Source organism: Balaenoptera musculus, chromosome 15 (genome assembly GCF_009873245.2).
Source record: "Balaenoptera musculus isolate JJ_BM4_2016_0621 chromosome 15, mBalMus1.pri.v3, whole genome shotgun sequence".
NCBI lineage: Eukaryota > Metazoa > Chordata > Mammalia > Artiodactyla > Balaenopteridae > Balaenoptera > Balaenoptera musculus.
The window spans coordinates 84920978-84946498 of NC_045799.1; the positions used below are offsets into that span (position 1 = coordinate 84920978).

Consider the following 25521-nt stretch of genomic DNA (forward strand, 5'->3'; position numbering starts at 1 on the left):
GTGGCTCCCAGAGGCACCCTGGGACCCCAAGACCATTTCAGGGGGCGTGTGAGGCCGAAACTGGCTTCGTGGTGACACCGAGACACGCCCTGCCTCTTCCACGGGCTGACGTTTGGCGATGCCCAGTCCGCGGTGGCAAGCACAGTGCGTGGCAGGAACTGAGGCACCGGCACCGAAGGCACTGGTGCTCATGGCATCGCCAGGGCCGCACATACCAATAAGGAAAAGGCCAGCTTTGTTTTAGAATGTCCTTAATGAAGCGGTAAACTATTTTAAAGTTTATTAAATCTTGATCCTCAAGTCCATGTCTGTCAACATGTTTTATGACACAAGGGGAAGGCGGCACAGGACCCCTGTTGTCACAAAAGTACTTGTGCCCCTGAGAGGGGACAGCTCACCAGCCACCTCCCAGTCTCTGGTTACACACTTCACCCTCAGACCTTCCCCCAGGGACCCTCTCTGTATAACACGCCAAGGATGAGAAAGTTCGAGGACTTCCCTTTCTTCAAACTCTAGATTAATTTCTAAAATTTCGCACAGGATTCCTACAAATACAGTTTAGAAAAACCTGGTCCACCAAATCCTGGTATACAAATATTCCTTTTAAACAGTTTCACTGTCTTTAAAAACTGATACCTAAGCTTGTTTTAAAAGACCCTAGTATATAAAATTTCAAACTGGAAAAGTGACTAAGTAGTGATTCTTCACTTTATAAAAGAATTCTCCAGAGAGTTTATTTAAGTCCTCAGGTCCCTTGATGCACTTAAAATAGTTTCAAAATTTCCATCCATGTGCAATTTTCCAGAAACATACTTGATATTGTACGAAACACAGAACACCCGTATCACTTTCCTCCTCCTCGGCCGCGTTCTAAAGCACAGGGCCCCGGCTTCTGCAGAGGCAACCGCGTGAGGGGGGCCAGGCCACTCACCTGATGGTGCCAGTCGGGGAGGGGACGGGGCTGACCAGGCTCCGGAGGTCCGGCTCCGGGATGTGGATCTTCAGCGGGGAGATCTGCGGGTAGAGCGGCCGGAGGGGGGACGCCGGGGCCTCCTCCTGATGGTACAGCGACGTGAACTGGATCTTTATGGCCGTGCTGGGGAAGCGGAAGGTGCACCTGCAACGGGAGGGGAGCGCGACGTTAGGTCCAGCGGGGGACAGGTGCCCCGGCGCGTCTACGCCGCCCGCCGTCACCAGCCAGTGCGCGCTCCGACCACGCCGCATGCGCACACGTGCCCAAACCTGCGCCCAAACGGCGCCACCTCCGCTTCCCTCGGGACAGGCCGGCGAGGGCACCGGGCTCCCCCCACCACGCGTGCGACAGCAAGACCTCCGGCCCGGACAAGCCCCCTGGCGTCCCCTCCCACACGGGCTCCAGCCGGCCAGCCGGCTTCCTGTCTGCCACGCTCGCCGCGTGGATCCAGCACCGCGCAGAGAACGCTCCTTGGGAAACCGAAACGCCACGGTCACCTCCAGGGCAGCGTTTTAACGACAGATGCCCGTCACCCAGAAGATAGAAAGCGAGCGCTGCCTGGGAAAAGCGGCAGCGCCACCTGCAGAGGCGCCGGCGGGGGTCTCGGAGGAAGCGCCTGGAACCCGAGGGAACCGGGAACCGGCTGCCTTCACCGTCCGTTCTGGCCTCACGAGCCCCGAGCCTCGCCTCCTCTACTGGCAGGGGACCGCCCGCCCCAGGCCACTGCAGACCCCAGTCCCTCCCTGTGTGCGCACAGGAGCCCAGAGCTCATCTCCCTCCCACACACTCTGACCTGTAAAGCGGGGCGTTACTTGTCAGGCACACCTTCTAATGTCTAAACTGACCAGTTACCCGCAAGTTGCTAACCGTGGTTAGCAGACACAGGGTGCACACCGAAAAGTCCATGAGATTTGGTCCAGTCAATTCAATTCAATTCAATTCACTAAGTAGCCAATTACCTCCCACCTCCCACCCACACAGCAAGCACTGCTGCAATCCAATTCCCTTTTCTCTTAGTAAAACAACTTTGAAGAAACAAGATTGAAGAACAGGCGCTGGGACATGGCAGGTAGTGACCTGGCACCCCAGCATCCAACAGGGGTGCTCGCGAGCCTTCCGCCGGGGAGACCCACCTCTCAGGAAATGACTCAGCAGTACACGCGTCTACTCTGAGAGCCCCTGCCTGCATCTCACAGAGAAAATCAGCAACTCCAGCTGGCCTCAATGGCCAGCACAGATTCTTCCGGAGACACCAAGCAGAGAGCGGCGGCATGTGGCTGTCCAGGCAGAGCCCTGCGGCAGGCAGTGAGGCACTAGGACACTGGGACCCACGGCTACCAGGTTTGTATTTCCCAATCTAAAAGCAGAACAAAGCGATCTTGATACTGTTCCAACAGAAGCTGTTTTCCTGTTTGATGCTGTTTTGACTCTGGGCAATTCAGCCTGAACACCAGAACGTTAGGGATGAGGGTGGGGAGGTCTGGAATGGCGACATCACCCCTAGGGTTCTGCTTACAGGGCCGCCCCAGGCTACTTAAAAATCGCCTGCCATCTCCGTCTTGTAAGCCAGTTAAAGAAACGTTTGCTGTCCTTTCCACTTTCTTTAGTTTCCCCACCACCCAATGGAAATTTCCTCCGTCAGTACTTTGGCTAGAAAGTGACATCACACATTTGCCTAAGATGCCTTCTGAGGCCGAGGGTCTCTCCAGACCCAGAGGCTGGTCAGCTTTTGTAAGTCAGAGTCAACATGCATCCCCACCAAGTCCGAGATGGGCCCGGTGTCCCCGAGCCTGGGAACTGACTAAGGGCTCCACACAGGTGAGCAGAGAGCGACTGAGGTGAGCTCCACCTGTGAAGGACAGGACTGGATGAACAGCAGGGGTGTCTGTGTACACACACACATGCACGCACGCACACACACAGGCACACACACCTGTTCCACCAGTGCTAGGTAGGAAGGCAGTAATGCTGACAAACAGTTAAAAAAGAGTTTCTACGGCCCTTTACCATTTGTCTCTTCCTTCAACTGCTGCAAATTAACAAAACAAGCTACGTGTTACTCCCTGCCCGAGGCGCGTGGAGTTCTGACTTCCTGCATAGTGCAAGTCCCTGTGTTAACGTGAGATCAGACTACAACCTCGAGATCATGTTACAACTACAACTGTCAATACCAACTAGAAAGAGGTTGTGGCTTCTGGCCTCTGACAGAGGTCACAAGACAGGCGGGGAATCTTAGAAAATGGGGTTTAGGGTGAAGATGAGAAAAGGCACGAGATCCGGAGAGAAGAGCTCTGGGCGGGGGCCAGTGCCTGCCTGGCCCTGGGCTGAGGAGGCAAAATGCCGGGGGGCATCGTCAGGCCCCCGTCCCTCTGCTTCCCAGCCTGACTTCTGCTGTGGGACCACCTGCCGTAACCCCTCTGCAGCGCTGGGTGCTCTGAGCAGGAGAGACCACCTCCAAGACGCTTTCCAGTTCAACTCCAAGACGCTGGACAGACAGAACATGCACACAGACTGGGGTTTCAGTGAAACAAAGCACAGCGTTTTATAGGTCAGGGATTTGGGCATGTCATCACCGGCAAAATCTGCTGCCATCCATAACTGACAGCAGCACGACAGTTTCCTACTGGAACGGTGATTTTCCAATTAAGGTTTAACCATAAACATTTTCACATTAGTTACTGCAAGAGCTATTTCAAAAGCATCTCCTGACTCACTCTTCCAAAAATTATCCCGAGGCAGCTGATCTCCCACCCGGGAGGAGGAGGAGAAAATACCAGGAAGCTGCTTAATTTTAACCAGATGCCTCCCCAGGGTGCCTGCCGAGTCTGCCAACTGTTGTTTCTCTCCCTGGAACACTTTCGTTCTGGTTTAGGGCCCCAGCTGGAGCTTTAATGAGCGCGTTCTGCAGTCAGAGCTCCTCTCCCGAAGGTGCGCCACGCTCAGGCTGGACCCAAGCGCGCTCTGCCCGTGCGTCGGGGTTTCTGCCGAAGGCGGGCATGCGCGCTGGAAACCACCGCCCACCAGCCCAAGGGAGGCTCCGTGCAAGCCCGCGAGCTCTGCACAGAACTCTCGCCCTGCTTTGCAGAGGCGACAGTGGTCTGGTGGCTGCCACAGCGGGGGGCGGGGGTGGGGGTCCTGCAGACGGGCACGGGGCTTCCTTCGGAGGCGATGCAAACGCCCAACCGTCGGCTGTGGCAGCAGCTGCACGATTCCCCGGGTCTCCTGAAAACCACTGGCCTGGACGATCCAAGTGGGTTCTTCCTGCAGTGTATGAGCCGCACCCAATCGAGCTGTTTTTATTTTTTCATGTAAATTTATTTATTTTTGGCTGCGCTGGGTCTCCGTTGCGGCGCGCGGGCTTCTCACTGCGGTGGAATCAAGCTGTTCCACCTGTTCCTCCTGGACGTTGGGCCAAACTGGTATTGCCTCGGTTCCCCGTGAAGCTGCCCTGTTCAGCATCAGGTCAGAGATCCCTGCGTGAAGGCTGGTCTGGCCCCGCTCGGCCACTAATGAGCCTCAGGGACTCGGGCTGTCACCCACCTTCACTCCCATCTCGTCTTTAGGGAGGAAGCCCACCACTGGCCCTACCAACAGGAAGTTGTCAGAAAAGAAAAGTAATTTCTCTGTCATCATTCAGTCCTCACGGAGAGGACACGGACCACCTGTATCTCTGGGACGGGAGAGGGCACCACCTTGGCCACCCACAGACTGCAGCCCCAAAAGGCACCTCCAGGGAAAAACAAGGACCGCGGACAAGTAAATGTGACACAAAAGAAAACTTCACAAGGAAGGCTGGGTGACAGGCTTGAAAACATCTCCCGGAAAAGATGAAGAAAATACAAGAAAACTTTGGAGGCTCAGGCCAGGAGGTTTAACACCTGAATGAGAGTCACTCTGCAAAGGACGCCCCTCCTCAGGCAGTGACGGGGAGGGCGGCCCGGGACCCTGCTTCGTGGCCGGCACAGAACTGCCGCTGGCCAGGAGTCGCCAGGGCGGTCACACAGTTTGAAGTACAGGGTGCTGCCTCGTCAGAGGGCAAGGACGCGAGTGCTGCAGGCTAGAAATCTGGTCACCTTCCCTGTGCCGGGTCCAGCGGTCCCCCGAGATACCCGAGAGCGGAGCCTGTGTGCCCAGGATGCCACAAGCTGCAGGGGTCCACGGGGACCAGCGCCCGGGGCAGGGAACAATGCCACCGAGCCTGCAGCCTCAGTGGCCTCAAAGGAGCCACGACTCGGGTGAGACAGGCAGAGAGGCCCCAGCCCAACGGCAGAAAAGACCAGAGCAGAGTTTTCAAGAGTGAAACCCCCGCCCCCAGAGACCCTTGCTGTGCATCTGACCTGCGGATGTGACGGAGCCAACATGCTTGGAGACGCCGGAGCCGGAGCAGCCCCAACCTGGCCTGCGAGGAGGCATGACCGTCCCTCCCCAACCTGCCCGGCCCGGGGCGCCGCCAGGAAGCACGGCAGCGTCGTCTCCGGAGCACCTCGGAGGAGGCCGGGGAGGCGGGCGGACACAGAGCCCTCCACGTGCAGACACGGGGGCAGCCGGGCGGGCCCCCCGGAACCTGCCCCGCTGGGGAGGGCCTCTGAGAGCAGAGCGGCTTGACCAGTGGGTGTGCGTCCCGCTCCTCCCTTTTCCAGACGGAGCAGGGACCGCCTTCCTCTGCTTCTCCTCGGCACAGCGTTTCACAGATCCACCACTCGGGGCGCCCCGATGCGGGCACGCACACGTAACAGAGACCCTGGACCTCCGCGATGCCGTCACCGGGTGGGACTTGGGCCGCCTCCCTTGACGACGGGGATGAGTGGTTTTTATGTCAGAAGAAGGGTCACAAACACGTGGGGGGCCGAAAAGGGCAGACTATGACAGAGGTGGCTAGTCCCCTGGACGTGCACCCTCTTCTGCTTCGACACTGAACTCGTTTCAGCTGGACACATGGCTGCCCGACTAAGGACAACGCTTCTCTGCCTCTTGGGCAACCATGAGACTGTGCTGGTTAGCGGGATGCGACGGTTTGTGCCCTTAAGAGGAAGAGAGTGTCTTCTTCACTTCTTTCCTTCCTATGGCCAGAACGTGGGTGCGATGGCAGTAGCTGCAGCAGCCGTGGTGGGCCATAAAACGGACACTGGGTAACAGAGCAACAGAACAGAGCGAGCCTGGAGCTGCCACATCAGATTACATTGGGACTGTTCTACGCAAAAGAAATCCACCTCCCTTGCTATCCTGACCTTCGTTACAAAAACCAAACCTCCGTTCTAATTCTAAACAGCTAAAGAGCTCCCTGTGAGGAACAGCTGAATGAACCACATTCATGGAGGAGTATCATTTGAAAGGATGCCTTCCAGGACTGTTTGTCTCTGGGCAAATCTCTTAATGCATCTGATCTGTTCTCCTCATCAGGAAAATTGGGGTATTTATGGTGTGTACTGTGTAGGGGTCTCGTGTGAGTATCAAATGAAATAGGCAAAGTAGTTAGACGCTCACACAGTACCTAACAGGTAATAAGCACTCACTAAAACGGGCCCATGGAGGAACATTAAAAATGCTGATGACACAATGACAAGTGAAAACAGCAGAGACTAAACGGTCCAGCATTGCGGCTAAAGGCGTGGGATTTGAAATCAGACAGACCTGGTTTGAGAATGGGCCGCTGGGACGCTGTGGGGGACCTGGGGCGAGTGGCTGAACCTAAGGCCCCTCCCTGGTAAACCGGAGACAGGCAGGCAGGCCTGGTGCAGCAGGAGCCCTGGGGCAGGCGAGGCCGGCACAGCAAGTGGCCGATGACACCGGCTTCGGTCATTCTCGCAGGACAAGGACAGAAGGAGGAGTGAAAACATCCCCGGGATAAGAGTGGTACTGCCGGAGACCTCGAGTCTTTCACAATGTTTTTTAAATGTTGTAACCGTGTCCTTTAAGAAGTGAAAGACTCAAGAATAGGGGGGAAAAGCTGTTACACATTTGATGACCAGTACGTTCAAATTTTGAAAATAACCACAGCCTAGTAGTGGAAAAATGGTCAGGCGTGGGGGCCAGCGGACAGCCAGCGGCCCCGCCCTCCCCCGCCGGCGTGTTCTAGGCCAGCAGGCGGCTTTTCCGGGTGGGCCCCGGCCAACAAGCAACCCTCGTTTACAGAAGGTCTGCAGCTGGCACACCAGAGGCTCTGAGTTTTGTAAGAACTCCAAAGAACAATAAGACAGTTCAGGAAATGGTTTTGAAAAAGCTTTTACATATACAATCCCCAAATCAAAGGTTTCTGATCATCTTAAGCGTTTTTAACCTAAAATATCTATTTCTATTAAAAACGTAATACCTTTTGCTAGAACATCTTTAAAAAACAAAACCCAAAAACAGAACCGAGCGGAGGAGGCTGGAGGCTGCAGAGGCCATAGTTCACTGCTGTGCTGGGAAGCCGTGCGGACCGGCGAGGGGTGAGCACGTGATCCAAACACAAGCTCCAGCCAGGAAGAGGGAACAAGCAAACGGCCCAGGCCCCGGGAAGGCGGGGCGACAACCGTCCTGACCAGGCAGCAGCTCCGCAGGGTCCCAGACACACCAGCAAAACCTCAAGTCATCCTACTCCAAAAAAACTGACGAGTGCTGGTGTATTGCGAGGCCCTCGTCCCTCCTCCTCGAACCAAGGCTACCCGCAGCCTGGACCTCAGACACAGAGGGTCCCAGCAGAGCCACACGCAAGGTCAGGCACCCTGGGGAGGAACCCAAGCCATCTGCCCAGGGACACGCTTATCCCTCAGTGGGGAAGCATCAGGTTTAAGACAAGCAAACAAAAAAATGACTGTGTAAGTCGAGCTCCCAAACTTTACAGTTTGGAAAATCAAATGGGGCAGAAAGTCCAATATATCTGAAAAAGCAAATACCTTCCAGATTTGCCTGAGAGACACCAAAGGTGATCCAGTTGGGTGAATGGAGGAACTACAAAGAGCAGAATTCCACTTCAAGTGTCCTGGCGCCCTAAGGGTCACTGCCGACTGCACGGGCGCTGGAGCGCGGCATCCTGCACTGGGTGACTCAAGTGTGGGCACAGGGCCGGGCTCTCCAGGGACGGAGCTCCAGACACGGCACCGCCGCTGGGATGCACACGGCGACGGGCTGCCACCAAGCACAGGGCCTGGCCGCGTACCAGCAGACTCACCTTCTTCAAGATTCTGTCCCCAGAGGCCGCCCCCCGTACGGAGCCCGCCTCAAGGGCCCCTGCGCATCCCCGCCGGGCTTCCCAGACCGCGGGCTCCCGGAGGGAAGTGTCCCCTCGGCCGCTGCCTGTCCCCTCCATGCCGCGCACACACATGCCGGTGCCCACGGCCGGGAGCTCACCACGCTCCGCGTCTCTGTGTAACTTAACGAGTCTATCGGGAGGTAAAGGCGGGTGTGAGGCAGGAGAGCGATTCCTTCCACATGGGTGAGGCGCCCCGGAGGGTGTCGGCCGAAAGCCAGCGGCCACACCACAGGGAAACGATCAGACTTTTCTGACCCTGGGTTAACCTTGCAAGGACACTGACAACATGCCTTCTCTGTGTTTCGTAGAACCACTCAGCCGGAGAATCACAGGACAGCTGGCATCCCTCCATCACACGTGCAGGGCAGGGGCCGCTGATTTCAGCGCTCAAATCCACGTCCACAGTTTTGACGGAGAGACTCGTGTGCAAACGGGAGCGTCTGCTGGCAGCCCGACCACCGCCTGCAGGCTGCAGGCGCTCCACGTGCAGAGCCCGGCCGGCCGGGCCGCCAGCAGGTCCAGCGCCACTGAAGAGGGGTGGGGGGGGGGGGTGGTACTACAGTGGTCTGTGCAGTGATCAACACTGGCCCATTCCAACACTAACCTCACCTGAAGTCAGATGCCCAGATTATCTCCACATTACACGCAGCTTCTCCCTCCCGAGGACGGGGTGTCTAAGCACGAACATGAAGGCCCAGGAAAGAGCCAGGTGTGACGCAACAAGGACTAGCACGAAATAATAACCGCGTTTACACTTAAAAATTCCACCCAGAGAGCAGCAGTGACGGGCTTCCTCAGGTCAGGGACCGCCCCCTCCTGTGAGAGATGCGGATGTGACATTAGGAACCTGAGACTGGTCAGGGGCTGTCAGCCACTGGGGCCTTAACACTTCCAGTTACCCAATCTGCAAAATCGAGAGTCTGCTGCCTAAACCTTAATCAACGTGAAATTCAATCATATAACATGATACAACACTATGTAATGATAATAATAATTTAAAAGTAGCACTGGCTATTATTTATTACATGTGCCAGCAAACCATGCACTGAGCAGGTTGAGTGTATCGACTAACCAGAATATTCCCTTTCTCTGGACACTTGAGATATATTTAAATACGTGTATTTTAAGGACATCCCGGAAAGGGCTCTGTGCTATCACAGCGCCTATAAATTTGAGGGGCAGAAAGAAAAGGCTCCAGGACAGGGCGGCTGTTGCACTGGGGGGGTCGGGGGGAGAAACAAGAAGACAGCAGAAATCTGCTGTGCACGTTTATTTTCCGGGTCCTGGCGAGGCCCGAGTTCAATTCTGTTAAACTGGGCCAAGGAAACGCTTCAGAAGCTGAAGGCAGAGCCCAGGAGGCGCTGCCAGAAAGGTGTGGTCACCACCACTGCCACCGCCCACCCTGAGGGCCGGGGGGAGCGCGTCCTTCCTGAGTGGACCGTTGCAGGCAAACCCATGAGCCTCCTACCCAGGCATTACCGCCCAAACCAAGACCTTCCTTTCGATACCAGCCTCGGAGACAGCAGCAAAGCTCGTGAGGGAACCCCAAACACAAACCGCAGCTCCACCTCCAAAGAGAGCAAACAGCCTTTGCTGTTAAGGAAAAAGAAGAGAAGAAAGTTCCACTTGTCGGAACACAACAGGAACCGTGTGTGACTGCTTCCAGCCCGGCTCGGCTCCCCTTCCTAATTTGGAAAATCCGACAGGCACACTCGGAAACCGGACGGAGCGGCCCTGCACAGAGGCTGGGGAGGGAGGGCTGGCTCATGGGCGGGCGGGCGGCTCCCCTGCCCCCCACCCCCCACCCCCAAGCACCGCACGAGGCGTCCAGCCCATTTCCCCGAAGAACCGAAACCGTGAAAGCTGCTGAAGCGCCCAGGGAGGTATCACAGCCGACAGAGGTGGAGAAAACCTTGCCGCCTGTCGAGGCCGAGGCCGGGTGGGATGGAAGCGCACCGCCCCGCCCTCGTTCCCAGGGCAGCCACCCCGGCTCTCACCTCCGGCCCAGCAGCGAGAAGTGACCTCCTCCCACCGCCCCTGCTGATGTCAACACACAGCTCCCCTCTGTCCTCCCCAGCGGGCCCCAGCGAGGGGAGAACGGGGCGGGGGTCCAAGGGCCTCCCTGCCGGGGAGCTGGGGGTGCTCCCCCAGGGCAGCTCCCACACCCAAAGGAACCCGGGCTTCATGGGGGGAGCCGATCACAGGGCCTCCAGGGGAAGGCTGGTGAGCGGAGTTCCGCGGGGGGCAGGTGCGGGGTGAAGGGCTGCATGAGGGCAGGCACCACCCCAAACCCACTTCCACCCCCCCCACCTTTTCCTGGGTGCCCACATCCCCAGCGTCCCCTGCCAGGGTGGGGGTGACTCATAGAAAGTGACACAGTCGCAGAAAGCCCTTGGAGAGCAGACAGACACCGCCTGAGGGGGTATTACTGCCCATCGTCCCTTCCGCCCCTCCTCACCTGGAGTGGAAATGTGACGACCGACATGCCAGCAACCACCGTGGGCAAAGGGATGGCCTTGAAATGGAAGCCCCGGGCCAGCAACGGTGGGACAGAGAAATGGGGGCAGCCTTGGTGTGAGCTGGGCCCAGAGCCCGGCCCACCTGCAGTCCGTGTTCAACACACGGCCGCGTGATTCCTCTGTCCTTTACACGTTTTGGATGAAACAAAACTGTATGGCTTAAGAAAGGAAAATAAGCCAGAGCTCTCCACTGAAGGATAAACCAACCACGGGCCGTCCTCTGCCCAGCTGGGCACCGGGCGGGGCTGCTACAGCACCATCCCCCTCACCCCCACAGACTGAGAACCCAGCACACCAAGGGCCTCGACACATGGAGAAGCAGGAGGTGCAAGGGCACTTAAGTTTCTTAAAAACTAATGACAACGATTTTGAACAGCATCTGCTTGGAAGCTGAATTCCTTGCTGTTTGCGCTTGCCCCGCGGTGATCCTGCCCCGCGACGAGGAGCAGGATGTATGGGCACCGGGCGGCGTGTGGGCCCGAAGGCCAGTGTGGTACCGGTCACTTTGGGGTGGGGCAGCCCAACGTCCTGCCCCGGCTCTGTCCTAAGACAGACCCCTCCCCGCCCACTATGAGGGAACCAGGGCGTAGAAAGAGGACGCTTTATATTCAGGATCACGACGCTGACAAATGGGGTGCTGGGACCTGAACCTCTCGTCCGGATGGCATCGTCTGGGGGGTGCCCCACCTGTCACCCCCTCTGGGGGTTCTTCACGCAGAGACTGCCGCCGTGCAGAGACCCCGACAGAGAGCTCTGCACAAGGGGCTTCTGGACCCAAACCAAAGGGAGAAAGGAGAAGCGGAGGTGTGCCAGAGCGGAGCGCTGGGGTCAGGGGCCTGTGGCCAAGGAGGGACAGGAGCCCCCAAAGCAGGCCAGTCAAGTTTCCGTAACTTCCTTGTAAATCAGGTCTTTGAGGGAGGCCCCTGAAAACCTCCTGTGCCGTAATGAGCGACCCCCAGGCCGTCAGCTGCCCACATGCCACTGAGTCTGCCCACGGCCAGCACCGTGGCCCTGCTCTCAGCACGGTCACCACTGGGGGCGCCAGACGTCCTCTGGCCAAGATTTCAGGGAAAACCTACTCACAGAGCACTCCCTTCACTACGGAAGTACCGCCAACGAACGTCAGAGGCTACAGTGAGAACCCGGGCACAGCTTCCGAGGGTTTCTAGAACCACACACCTTGGACAGTCCCTGCAGCAGGGACACTGGGAAGGATGGAGGACACAGACCGCAGCCCCACCTCGTGGGGTTTGTCTTCAGGCAGCAACGGAGGTGACATCAAATGTTCACTCGGACGCACACCTCCCTGACACAACCAAGCCCCAGGTCCAGGGCCTAACCCAGGGCACCTCTCCCACGAGGTCCCTGCCAGCCAGGACGGGGGCGCAGGCGGCAGGGCGGCCACGCCACTCACAGCTAAGCTCGGTTCCCCTGGGGAGGGTCCGCGCAGGTCCCAGCTCCCGCAGGAGAAAGGGCTGCGTTGCTGTTTAAGAAGTCTAATTCTGAAATGAAAACGGAACGGACAGCTCTCACCATCTTCCTTATTTTTCGGTTGTTCCCCAGTTTTCCTGTGCTCCTTCAGTGGAAATCTAGGGGCGCATCCAACCCATATCCTCTGCAAAGTCCAAGGTGAGCTGCGGTACTCGCACCTTTTAAAGTCAATTCCTTTCATGACGCTGAACGTGGGTCACTATTCAGAGGAAGAGGAAACAGACCACGCAACGCAGAGACCTGATCCTAGGTTTGCCGTGGATGCACCAGCCAAGGAGAGTCACCCGGCAAGGACCCCGTGGTAGTCTACTGGTGGGAAGCAAGTTTTTTTCTTTTTTCTAAGGGCCAACTCAGGGAAGATTTAAATATTCAGTGGCTTTTCTACAATTAAAAATTAAAATACTATTAAATTCCGTGCAAAAACCCATACGTTCATCAGATGCTGGGCTGGAGCACGCGGGCCCACTCGTGGGTCAGGACTTCTCATCACTGAACTTTTCTACCCGCGTCGCCCATCGGGACAATGTCTTGGCATCACCACCTAATTACGCATACTTGCTTACTTCTTTATGAACTATATTCATGGTGCCGTCCGCTAATATACACTTGATGAAACGTGACACATACACTTTACAAGGAGAAGATTAACAATAACCAAACGAAAGTTCTGACGTCCCCTCCCGCACCCCGTGGACTCTGCTCCCGGGTGACAGGCCAGCCCCGAGGGCTTTCTGCCGCTTCCCACCCCTCCCGCCACTCTCCACAGGCCAGCGGGACAGACTGGGTGAAACCCCACAACAAACCAGGTCCTTGCTCAGCTTAGAAACCGCCCACAGCTCTTGGGAGACAATGCAGACTTCGGGCCCCGCCAGCCTCTCCGATGCCCCCTGCTCCCTCCCGTGCCTCCTCACCAGGCCTCCTGGCATTAGCGGCCTCGCTCAGAGAGGTCGCCTCCGACCTCGACGCACAGCAGGCCTCCGTCCTCCCTTGGGGCGCTCAGGCGGCTCCCTCCCAGGATGGGGCCCAGGCCTCCTGCTGGCTGTCATATGCCAGGAGAGGCGAGACGGAGAGACAGGAAAACTGCCTCTGAGCCGCCAGCTGTGGAGACTCGCAGGTCAGGGGCTGGCATTATTCTCACTCTCAAAGTTTAAGAAAATTCTTTATGTCATTTATTTATTGATTTATTGATTTTTGGCTGCGTTGGGTCTTCGTTGCTGCGCGCGGGCTTTCTCTAGCTGTGGCGAGCGGGGGCTGCTCTTTGTTGCGGTGCCCGGGCTGCTCATTGCGGTGGCTTCTCTTGTTGCGGAGCACAGGCTCTAGGCGCATGAGCTCAGTAGTTGTGGCTCGCGGGCTCTAGAGCACAGGCTCAGTAGTTGTGGTGCACGGGCTCAGTTGCTCCGCGGCATGTGGGATCTTCCCAGACCAGGGCTCAAACCTGTGTCCTCTGCACTGGCAGTGGATTCTTAACCACTGCGCCATCAGGGAAGCCCAGCAGGCAGACTCTAAACCACTGTGCCAGCAGGGAAGTCCCTTCTTTATGTGATTTAGATGAATGACTGCCGCTCTGCAGGCCCACCGCCTGCCCAAAGGAAACAGGCCTGTTGTCCCAGGGAAGGCCACTGTCTCACCAAGGCTGCTGGAGAGGGTTACACCCTCGTCAGAGGCCATGAAGCCGCAGGCGCCTCCTGGGAAATTCTGGTGGGATTTTCCATCCACTTCGACAGCACACACAATGCAAGGCCTCCACAGAGCCCAGGACCCCGTGTTAATCTGGGGCAGCTTCATAATAAAGCACAGCTAGATTTCGACAGAGACCTACTTCAAGGCAGCAATAACAGCACCCGGAGTTTCACAGCAGAAAGCTGTTCATTAAATGGAAAACTCTGAAAGCAACAATGATAACAGAATAAAAAGGAAGTCTCAGATATGCAACACCTTTATGGAGAAAAATTATAAAACTTAATTAAAGGACAAAAAAAGACCTACCTGAATGGGAAGACAGGTCACACAGCTTATAACAGTTTACGGTAGGTTTGTCTAATCCTGTTGGCGGGGAGGAAGGGCACTGAAATGGGTGGCAGGATGAGAGGGCACCACGGCGAGTGAGGCTGGTGATTCACGAGGTCTGGCTCAGCCACCAACCCACGGTGGAGACCAGCCCCTGCCAATCACACCATCCCCCCTGGAGGGCGGGGACACACATCCTCCCCATCCCGGGTGGGGACACAGTATGTCCCCACCGAGGACAGGGGGCTCACACGACCCCCACTGAGGACCAGAGAACACATGCCAGCCACACCAAGGACAGGGGACACAGGCTGTGCCCACGGAGGGGCTAGGAGACGTGTCATTCCCGCTGAGGACTCGGGGACACACAGGCCAGTGCAGAGAGCAAGCAGCAGGGGTGGGGGCGACACGCGTGCGCCTGTGCTCGCCCTCAGCATCAGGGGCAGCCCCGTGGGAAATAACGGGGTGTCCTCCCTTCTCCCAGGGCCGGGTCAGAGGAGTGCTAATAACATACTGGATTTAAATAAGGTCCAAAGTCTTCAAAGATTATACCCCAAATGTCCGGATTTCAATTATGAGGAAAATCTCAAACAAAATGAGAAAAGGCGTCAACAGACACCAACACAGGATGACACCGGTGTCAGAATTATCTTTCCAGGACTTTAGAGCAGCCATTATAAAAACTCCAATGAGCAATTATAAGAAATAGAAAATCTCAGTAAAGAAAAGATATAAGGAGGAACCAAAGGGAATTTCAGAACTAAAAAAAAAATATAATACCTGAAACAAATACTCAGTGACTAGGCTCAAACAGAACAAAAAGCACAGAGAAAGTAATCAGTGAACTCAAAGCTCGAACGATAAAAATGACCCAACCTGAACCACAAAGAGAAAAGAGACTGAAATAAATGACTGGCGTCTCAGGGGCCCATGGGACCTACAACAAAAGGTCTAGCTTCAGGTTATCCAAGTCCCAGAAGGAGAACAGAAACTGGGTGGGGTAAAAAAATAGCTGAAAATTCCCCAAATTTGGCAATAAAGTAAACTTACAGATTCAAGAAGATGATTGAACCCCAAACATGATAAACTCAAAGAAATCCACACCAACCTTTTGAAAATTGAAGACAAAGAAAATGTCTTAAAAGCAGCCAGAGAGAAATGATATATTATCTATGGGAGGAAAACAATTCAAACTTCAAAAAAAAAAAAAATTGGCACCTAGGGCTTGATGAAGACGTGACACCAAAAGCATGATCTATAAAAGAAGAAAAAAAAAATCAAACTGGACTTTGTCAACACTTAAAACTCTTGCTGTACAAAGAGCCCATCAGAGGGTGACGACAAGCTTCCGGCTGGGAGAAGGAATGTCAAACCACACGTCGCACAAAGGACCATCCAGAATGTGTAAAGAACTCTCAAAACCCAACAGGAAGAAACAAACAATTCAGTTAGAAAGTGGACAAAAGATACGAAGGGACACTTCACTGCAGAGGACACCCAGATGGCAAATAAGCACACGGACAGACGTGCAGCACCACCAGCCAGTTGGGAAGTGCAAAGTGATGGCGACGCACCTAGAAGAGTAGCTAAAATAGAAAGCAGCCACACCACCGGATGCCGCGAGGATGCGGAGAAGCCGGGCCTCCCCTACCCTCGTGCTGGGAATGGAAACGGCACAGCCCCTGCGGGAGATGAGTTAGCAGCTTCTTAAGCTAAACATACCCTGATGATGCAACTGATCGACTGCACTCCTGGGCATTTATCCCAGAGAAAGGAAGAATTACGTCTACTCTAAACCTGCCCGTGACTGTTCAAAGCAGCTTTATCTGTAGGAGCCAGACACTGGGATCAGCCACGGTGTCCCTCAGGAAACACAGGTGGAACCGCACACAGTGGGATGCTGATTACTCAGCAATAAAAAGGAACGAACTACTGCCCCACACGGCCTGGATGGAAGGCATGATGCCGAGCTTGGAAAAGCCAAACTCCCATTTATGTCACATCTCAAAATGACAAAGTCACAGAGACAGAGAACAGATTCGTGGCTGCCAGGGGTTTCGGGGCGGGGGGCGGTTAGGTGTGACGAGCGCAAGGGAGAACTGGGTGGTGGAGTGAGAGCCATGTGTCTTGGGGGAGGTGGTGATCACACAGATCTACAGGTGCGGTAACACGACACAGAACCACACACACCTCGTACCAACGTCAGTTTCCTGGCTTTGATACTGTCCTACAATCACGAAAGCTCTAACTAGTAGGGGGAAGCGGGTGAGGTATAAAGGGGACCTCTCGGAACGTGTTGACAACTTCCTGTGAACCTATCAAAGTGACAAGTGCACCTGTGGAGCTGGAGCCCACTGTGGAAAGCCACGTAACGACGGGGTCTCACTTGGGCAGCAACCCACACTCCACCCTGGACTATATAACACGTGCGGGGGGCATTCGCTCCCCTTTATCTCAAAACTGAGTTATCACGTAGAAGGAATAAAAAACCTTACAGCTGGTTCATCCACATAAAACAGTGTCTGCAGACATTCATGAAGAGAAGGTGAAGGTAAAGATGCTTAATAATCCATTGCGTTTGCGACAGAAAAAACAAAACAAAACCTGACACACCTGAACAAAACACATGATCAACTCAAGGGCTGTGGTCTTCATATCCTGTAGGAATTTTAATTATTCTACAAGAGAACGTGGACTAACATCCTATAACTACAAATGCATTGGCATAATAACGTTTTAGAATCAACAGTACTTAGCCACGTGGCTCAAGCACTTTTTAAAAAAAAAATTATTTATTTATTTATTTATTTTTGGCTGTGCTGGGTCTTCGTTTCTGTGCGAGGGCTCTCTCTAGCTGCGGCAAGCGGGGGCCACTCTTCATTGCGGTGCGCGGACCTCTCATTATCGCGGCCTCTCTTGTTGCGGAGCACAGGCTCCAGACGCGCAGGCTCAGTAATTGTGGCTCACGGGCCTAGTTGCTCCGCGGCATGTGGGATCTTCCCGGACCAGGGCTCGAACCCGTGTCCCCTGCACTGGCAGGCAGATTCTCAACCACTGCGCCACCAGGGAAGCCCCAAGCACTTGCTTTTATAGATGAGGAACTGCATTCCAGGAGAGAGGAAGGGGCCGCCCAGGCCCAGCTGGCAACAGGGGTCAGGGGTGGGCACAGGGCCTCGCCTCTGGGCCAGGGTGCCTGGTCACAGCACGCGGGTCCCATGCGCTGCAAACCTCCCCTCTGGCTGTAGAGGGGCTTCACTAAGAAAATCAGACGTAAACCAATTATGGGCTTTAACTTTTACTTTAAAAAAGAAAAAGAAAAATCAAGCAATCAGCTTCAAATAATACATAAAATTAAACCCCGTAGGTGTCCTTCCTCCTCACCTTTGTCAGCCAGCTGCGAACCTCTGAGACGGAGATGCCCATGCTCCCGCTCACGGGCTGCGGAAGGTGCACACACGCCTGATGGGAGCCCGTGGGTCCAGGACGAGGAGGGACAGCCGGCCTGCCTGCCCTTGGAGTGCCCGTTCCAAGGACGCGGCGGGCTCCCTTCCTCTCCCTCCCCCCGGGAACTGGACAGACTGGGCCGTGCGTTCTGACTGAGCGCATGCCCAGTGCCCCCCAGCCCACCGGGATGTGGGAAGTCTGCTAGCACACGGACCACGGCGGCCCAGGAGCTCTGCAGAGACACCCTATCCTGCGGCCCTCATTTCTGGCCCCTTAATTACAGCTTCCAGACGGTGGGGTCTAGGTTGAAGTCTGGCAATCCCACCCTGGGACCAGCCGCTAGAGGAGGCACTGCTTTCGCTCATCTTGTTTTCCCTACATTTCTCGTCTTCGAGGAACTGGCTGTGGATGTGAGCGTTCCTGCTGGTGGAATCTGTGAGCCGCCCCAGACTCCCAACTTGATAACATGCCCTGCTCAGCCACTTGGCACGACCTGGATCCCGTCGGTCAGTTACAGCGAGAAACAAAGAACTGGCAGTTTCCTGTTTCACAACACCAGAGTATTTCACATCATCCCGTCCGTTCATTCTGAACTTGGCTCTGCTCAAGTCAAAAGCTGGTAAACAGACGGCTTCTCGTAGGTCAGGCTTCGTAGCCCGTGCCCCCGGCCGGAGGAGGCCCGCGTCCCGGCCAGTGCGCGGGCAGAGCGGGGCCGGTAGGGCACACAGACGTCCCCGGAGCCGGGAGCCGGGCCCGTGGCACACGTGGGCCTGACACTCATGGCTTCGCCCTGAGACACACTTTGCCAGCGGACGGAAGCCGTGAGTTGTGATCCCTCCTCGAGATGAAACACCCAGACACACAGCACAGTCCCAGCTAAGCTCCCTCTGAGGATTTTCCGCCAGGAGACTCAGCTGACCAGAGAAGCTGCCCTCCCTGCCGGGGGGAAGCCTGATGATCACTGCCTGCCGCGCTTCTGACCGCGTTCTGCTTCCGCGTGCGCTCGCTTCCACCTGCACTTCCGCATGCGCCCCCCGCGTGCGCGCCCCCGCGTGCGCTTCCCGCGCACTTCGGCGCGCGCCCCCGCGGCACACAGACTTCCCGCAGGGCAGGTGAGAACACACGCTCCCCACGGCTCTCTCCGGGGAAACGGAGCCCCTGCCGGGTGAGACGCCTGGGCGGGTCTGTGGGACGGAGGCTGCGGTGAGAAGACGAGGAAGCCCGCTGACCGCACACCTGCAGCTCTTGAGCTGCGGCCGTGAATCACCTCCTCAAAAAGTACTTACATCAGAACTTAAGATGTGCATTAGAGACGAAACAAACCAAACAGCACCCCGACTTTTATTAGAACAGAACGTGAGAAGAGCAAGAGGGTAGAGGATACCATTAATCTGCAGAGACGACTCCCCACCGCCCCCACGTCCCGTCCCTGGGATGAGGTCCGGGAGTCACTCAAAAACACCATCTCAGCGACGCCTGAGACATCAGAGCACAGGGCCCCCAGCACCCTGTTTAGGAAGCCGACCTCTCGTGGGCTTTCCTAGGACGAGCAGCTGCGTGGGCTGCACGTCTCCTGATTCTTCTCCCGCCTTGGCTTTTCCAGGAGCCCTGACCCCGGGCCAGCTCAGGGCCCCGCACGCAACAGTGCTGAACTAATTATATAAAACATTTCCCACTATTTAAAGTTTACACAGTTAAAGGTTATGAACAGTTATGAACTTTCTCTGTTGACTATTTAAAAATGTAAGCAACTATCAAATTAATTGGGTAGGAAAAGAATTTTTTTATAAGCTTTTTTTTTTTTAATTTATTTTTGGCTGCGTTGGGTCTTAGTTGCTGCACGCGGGCTTCCTCTAGTTGCGGCGAGCGGGGGCTACTCTTAGTTGCGGTGCGCGGGCTTCTCACTGCAGTGGCTCCTCTTGTTGTGGAGCACAGGCTCTAGGCGTGTGGGCTTCAGTAGCTGTGGCTCATGGGCTCTAGAGCGCAGGCTCAGTAGTTGTGGCATGTGGGCTTCAGCAGTTGTGGCTCTCAGGCTCTAGAGCGCTGGCTCAGTAGTTGTGGTTCTCAGGCTCTAGAGCGCGGGCTCAGTAGTTGTGGCGCACAGGCTTAGTTGCTCCGCGGCATGTGGGATCTTCCCGGACCAGGGATCGAATCCATGTCCCCTGCATTGGCAGGCGGATTCTTAACCACAGCGCCACCAGGGAAGCCCCCCCAATTTTTTTATTAAGTCACAAATTTACTTGGATAAATTACCTGGTCATCTGATTATGAACCTGGATGTGAAGTTTATCAGCCAAAGGGGGCCAGGGAGTTGGCCTGCCCCTCAGAAGTACTGACCATTGTCTGTTTTTTTTTACCATAATTTTAAAATGAAATCTTGTTTGTAGTTCTGCAGAAGTCACAGAGCTATGAGCACAATTTAAAAATAAATGCCATCTCTTGTCAACTGGAAATAAACAGAGAGAAATGATGCACAGCCTCCGCCCCCCCATCCTCATCAGCCCTACTCTGCGTCAATAAATCTCACCCTGAATGTTTGAACAGTGTTTAATCATAAATGGATTCGAACGCACTCAGAAGCATAAACAGAACTAAGTATCTGTCAGCCGTCCAGGAGAGCAGCAGGTTAGCAAGGTGAGAGGACAGAAAACCCCAGCTGTAAAATGAGAAGCCAGGGAGCTGGCACATTTAAGTCCAATGCAGACAGGACCATTTTCAAGATGACAAGAATAAATCCAGAGTTCACAGAGAGTGGTAGTTTGATTGTCAACTATCAGTATTCCTTCCCAAGGACGTATGAAAGGCAGAACAAATGGGTTTCACTGTGTCTTAGAAATGCTTATCCCTTGACGGTGAATGATCAGACTGACCTTAACTTGTCCCGTCTGCCGTGGGCGGTGCTGCTCTGTACACACAGGGCGAGTGGCGCTGGGAAGCCCTAGCAAAGGCCAGCCCCACTCTCCAGAGGGCGGCTCAGTCCTCAGTCTGGATTATTCAAAACCAGCGCGATCAAAACTACACACAAAGCAGACACAACTCACAGCACCCCGCACGTTTCCGTCTAAAGTAACCGCACTTGGGACTTCCCTGGTGGCGCAGTGGTTAAGAATCCGCCTGCCAATGCAGGGGACACAGGTTCGAGCCCTGGTCCAGGAAGATCCCACATGCCACGGAGCAACTAAGCCCACGCGCTACAACTACTGAGCCTGCGCTCTAGAGCCCGCGAGCCACAACTACTGAGCCTGTGTGCCACAGCTACTGAAGCCCATGCGCCCCTAGAGCCTGTGCTCCGCAACAAGAGAAGCCACCGCAATGAGAAGCCTGCACATCGCAACAAAGAGTAGCCCCCGCTCGCCGCAACTAGAGAAAGCCCGTGCACAGCAACAAAGACCCAACGCAGCCAAAAATAAATTAAAAAAAAAAAAAATCCGCCTGCCGATGCAGGGGACACGGGTTCAAGCCCTGGTCCGGGAAGATCCCACATGCCACGGAGCAACTAAGCCTGTGTGCCACAACAACCGAAGCCCGCACGCCTAGAGCCTGTGCTCCACAAGAGAAGCCACCTCAACGAGAAGCCCGCACACCACCACGAAGAGTAGCCCCCGCTCACCACATCTAGAGAAAGCCTGCGCGCAGCAACGAAGACCCAACGCAGCCAAAAATAAATAAACAAATAAATAAACTAACCACACTGATGAGCAGGCACCAAATGCTGGAGCGACCCGAGCGGGCACCGCAGCCCGCAGGACCACGCACGAGACGCCAAACGCCGGCTCGGACCTCGTCCCCACTCTCCTGGCCTGTCTCACGCACGAGGGCAAGTAACAAATAAGCACAAACAATCCACCTCAAATATCTAAGAACCACGTGCCTGGCTTCGGCCTCGCTGGGAAAGAATTCCAGAGCCCCCCCATTGCCACTGTCCCCCCTCTGTTCACCAGCCCTCCGGCTCTAGTCCCGCCCACCTTGACCTCCCTCCAAAAGCACATCTTGATTCCCGATGTCTGGGGTCGGGGGGCCTGTCACCTGGGTCCCTGCCCCATGCACACCCTGAGTCCACCTTAACCAAAATCAGCTCGTTAAGGCCCAGCTCGAGCCTCCAGCCCTGAGCCCTGATGCCTGGCCCCTGTTCCCTGCGGCCACAGCACTCCTGGTCTGCACATCTGAACGTTTGCTTCCTGGTGATCCAGAGCTGTGTGGCCTCGGGAAGGTCCTTCCTCCGTCAAGCGTGGGAACACACACCACACCTACCTCGTGGGGCCACGGCGATAACGGTGAGACAGCGCGCGTGACGCGCACAGGGCGCGAGCCAAGGGCCAGGAAATACACGCAGTTACCGTCGCCCTCATGGTTCTACGGGTTTGGTGTTTGGGTCTTTCCTCACAAAGTGCCACCTCACTACACTCCGTCTGCAGGCTGGTGCTGACTTGGGTTCCTGAAACACGGGCTAATCGCATCACTTGCTTACTACGAAACCTCCAAGGGTCCCCCACTGGCCTTGGGATTGAGCATGCGTTTCCACCCTCCCACGTGCCAGGCTGCCTGAGGTCCACGGGGAGCGCCCCATCTCCCTTCACCCAAGGCCCCCGCCCGCAACATCCACATCACTCTCTCGCTACAGTGACCGCAAGCTGCTCGGGGCACAGAGCTAAACATTTCCCAGCATCCCGTGTGGTTCTGTGCATCCCTGACATTCGTTCTCACCAAGGAAATGTCAGCGGGGGATACAAACCATCTCTGGGCCAAGGCTTCAAGGAGGGCAGTGTGCCCGCTCCTGTTCCGGCCCCCTGGGAAGGCGCTCTCCTCCCTGTACCACCTGGAAGGGGCTGGTGACTTACTTCCTCCGTGTTTGAGCCGCTGGTACATTTGTTACGACAGCCTCGCCTCCCTGACTGATACATCACAATACAGACCACAAGCAGCCCTCACCTCTGCTTTACCAGAGCTGCCCTATGCAGAGGGGCGGGAACTCACTGCCCTCGTGTTTCTGGTGGTACCTGCACGACAAATGCCAGCACAGTGATTCTTACACTAAACTAGAATAAACTGTCTTAAGCATAACATCACAAAGAAACAGGCTGTTTTAGTAGAAAAAGCAATGGTGACTAAGGGTCAGGAGACGCGGGGTCCAGTCCCAGCTTTGCCACCTGTAACCAACTCATGGGTCAGGGTCTTGGTGCCTCTGCTCTGTGTTCTCCAGGGCCCTTCTGAGCTCTGAAACTCCCTGAGGTCCAGGAATCACGACCTGCTCTCCGTACACCCCAAGGGCGAGGGCAGTGGCCAACCAGCGCCCATCGGTCACATCCACTGATGCACACACACATCACCACCGAGGAGGAACGACAGACACAGAACAGGAGAAGTGAGAACAGGACAGCAATAAGTAACTACAGTGACAGACGGAAGACCACAAAGGGGGAGAAACTTGAGACGCGTAACTCCACGTGGGGGAGAGAAGAGGCTCCGAGTTCAGCGTCTATTAAAAGCAGCCTCGGCCGCGCAGACCTATCAGGCCCCTCTCGCCGCGGGGCAGCCGGCCTGGACCCCGCGTGCTGCCCCCCTCCACGCCCAGGACCAGGCAGCCTGCGGTGCCAGAAACAAGGGCCACGGCGATGTTTTCCGTGGAAGCATCAGACAGTCGTCGACACAGATTCCCAGCACTCCGCCCCTAATCCAAATGCCGATTAAAACCCGGATGGATGCACTGTCCCTGAAGCCAACGTGTGGGTCCTGGAAGGAAACTTCCTTTAAACAGAACCTTCACTGAGGCGGCCGTGATCTCAGAGGGAAGCCGGCATCTGCACTGCTCTGCAGACAGGACACCGTGGCTAAGAGGTACAGGCCACTCCTCCAAAGTCACCAAGTCACCCAGAGAGCAAAGGGCAGCTCCTGTGCAAGCTCTGACCTCCTAACTCCTCAGAGGATGAAACAAAGAAACCGGATTTTGTGAAACAAAGTTGACAATAAAACCATAAAAAACTCCTGCTGAATCAACCTACCACCACGAAATTTATTTTAAAAAAAGTCGTTTCCGGGGGCTTCCCTGGTGGCACAGTGGTTGACACTCTGCCTGCTAATGCAGGGGACACGGGTTCGAGCCCTGGTCTGGGAAGATCCCACATGCCGTGGAGCAACTAGGCCCGTGAGCCACAATTACTGAGCCTGCGCGTCTGGAGCCTGTGCTCCGCAACAAGAGAGGTCACGATAATAAGAGGCCCGCGCACCGCGATGAAGAGTGGCCCCCGCTCACCGCAGATAGAGAAAGCCCTCGCACAGAAACGAAGACCCAACACAGCCAAAAATAAATAAATTAAAAAAAAAAAAAAAAAAAAAAGTCGTTTCCGTGCTGCCACCGGGCTTCAGAGCAGCGCTGACCGGAGCACCGGCCCTCGCCCCTGCTGTCCCCTGTCCCCACCCACGGGCAAGGGGCTGTCATCGCACTGAGTCGTCTCACTGCTCAAGTGTTCGGGCCAACGGCCGTTTAACGGGCAACTTGAACTCTATGGTGGCAAAATTAACCAAAGATCAATTCTGAAACTTTGCCCTCTCATGCCTCGCAGGCCACATGTGCTGTCACAAAAGCAAGAAGTATTCCAGGTGGGGAGGACGCGGGTGAGGCCTGCCTGGTGGCCGGGTCCCCAGGCCCGGGCAGGGCCGTCTGGTCCACCGGGCGTCCGCTCAGCCTTTCACTCACCAACGCAGGTACCGAGCGCTTGTTGACAAACCAGTGCTGGCCCCGCATGGGCCCCGAGAATGAAAGTGATGGACCCTCAGAGGAGATAGGGCCTGCGACCTGGGCAAGGAGGCCTGTGACACGGCAGCAAGGCGGTGGACGCTGCGCAAGAGAATAAAGAGGACGACAGGCCCAGCAAAGGGCCCCCTGAGCCGGCAACCCCTGCGGGGCGGAGGCGGAGGGCGGCTGGCCGGGGGCTGCACGGGGGCCCGACAGCGCAGACAAGGCTCCAGGTGACACCCAGCGCTCACCCGGAGGCCACATGTCACCAGCCAGGAGCAGCGCTTCACTGCCACCCTCACCCCCCCGAACTCCCCAAGAGGGGGGAAGCCGGGGGCCGGCGGCCACCCCCAGCAGCCAGGGCTTCACCAAATATCCGGGAGAAAATTCCTTCCCAGATCACACGAAGGTTGAAGTTTACACCACTTGGAGCAAACGTCCGTGTTTTTACTACACCAATTTGCTATACTTTCGCTACCTCGGTTCTCATTCTGTCACACGGTATTCCACGCTAAACCAAGAAAATTACTTTCCATCATTTAAGGTCAAGTTAGACTTTAACCCTTTCAACCTTTTCCAAGGGAGTGGTGTTTCTCTGCGATCCCCTCTGACTGACCGCAGGCCACTGATAACACAGAGGCTGGATCAGGGAGTCAGGAAGCTAGCCCGGGCTTCCTCAGGGAGACGGGGTCCTCTCCGGTAACCAGCTGCGGTTTACGAAGCAGTGGGGCTTGTTTAGAGACGCCCGGTTTGCCCTGGAGAAAGCACACGACAGAGCCCAGCGAGCAGCTACCAGCACAGGCAGAATGTGACAAGGCCCGTATCTGGCTGAGCACTCGGGCCCTCCCCGGAGCGCATTCCTACCATCCTGGGGGCCGGGAGAAAAGGCCGCCCCATCCCCAGCTAATCCCCAGCATCCGCCCAAGCGGTGAGGCCTGGCTCTCCCTGCACTCAGCTCAGAACTGGGAGGAGACCTGGAAACAGTGCTGTGGACAATACGCTTCCACGTGCGTGAAGCAGCAGACGGGGGAGGCCGAGGGGCCAACCCCGCCCCCCCCCCACCCGGCAAACAGCTGGCCCTCCACGGGGGCTCTTAAAGCCACCGGCTCGCTACCGCAGATCC

General features: G+C 55.9%; 1 protein-coding gene across 1 annotated transcript in view; it reads right to left on the bottom strand.

Annotated features, from left to right (window-relative positions):
• FOXK1 (forkhead box K1) overlaps window positions 1-25521 on the bottom strand; it is a 60704-nt gene that overhangs the window by 14642 nt on the left and 20541 nt on the right. The window contains exon 2 of the mRNA XM_036826058.1: window positions 932-1117. Coding sequence (XP_036681953.1) covers window positions 932-1117 — 186 coding nt within the window. The remainder of the gene's footprint in view (window positions 1-931; window positions 1118-25521) is intronic.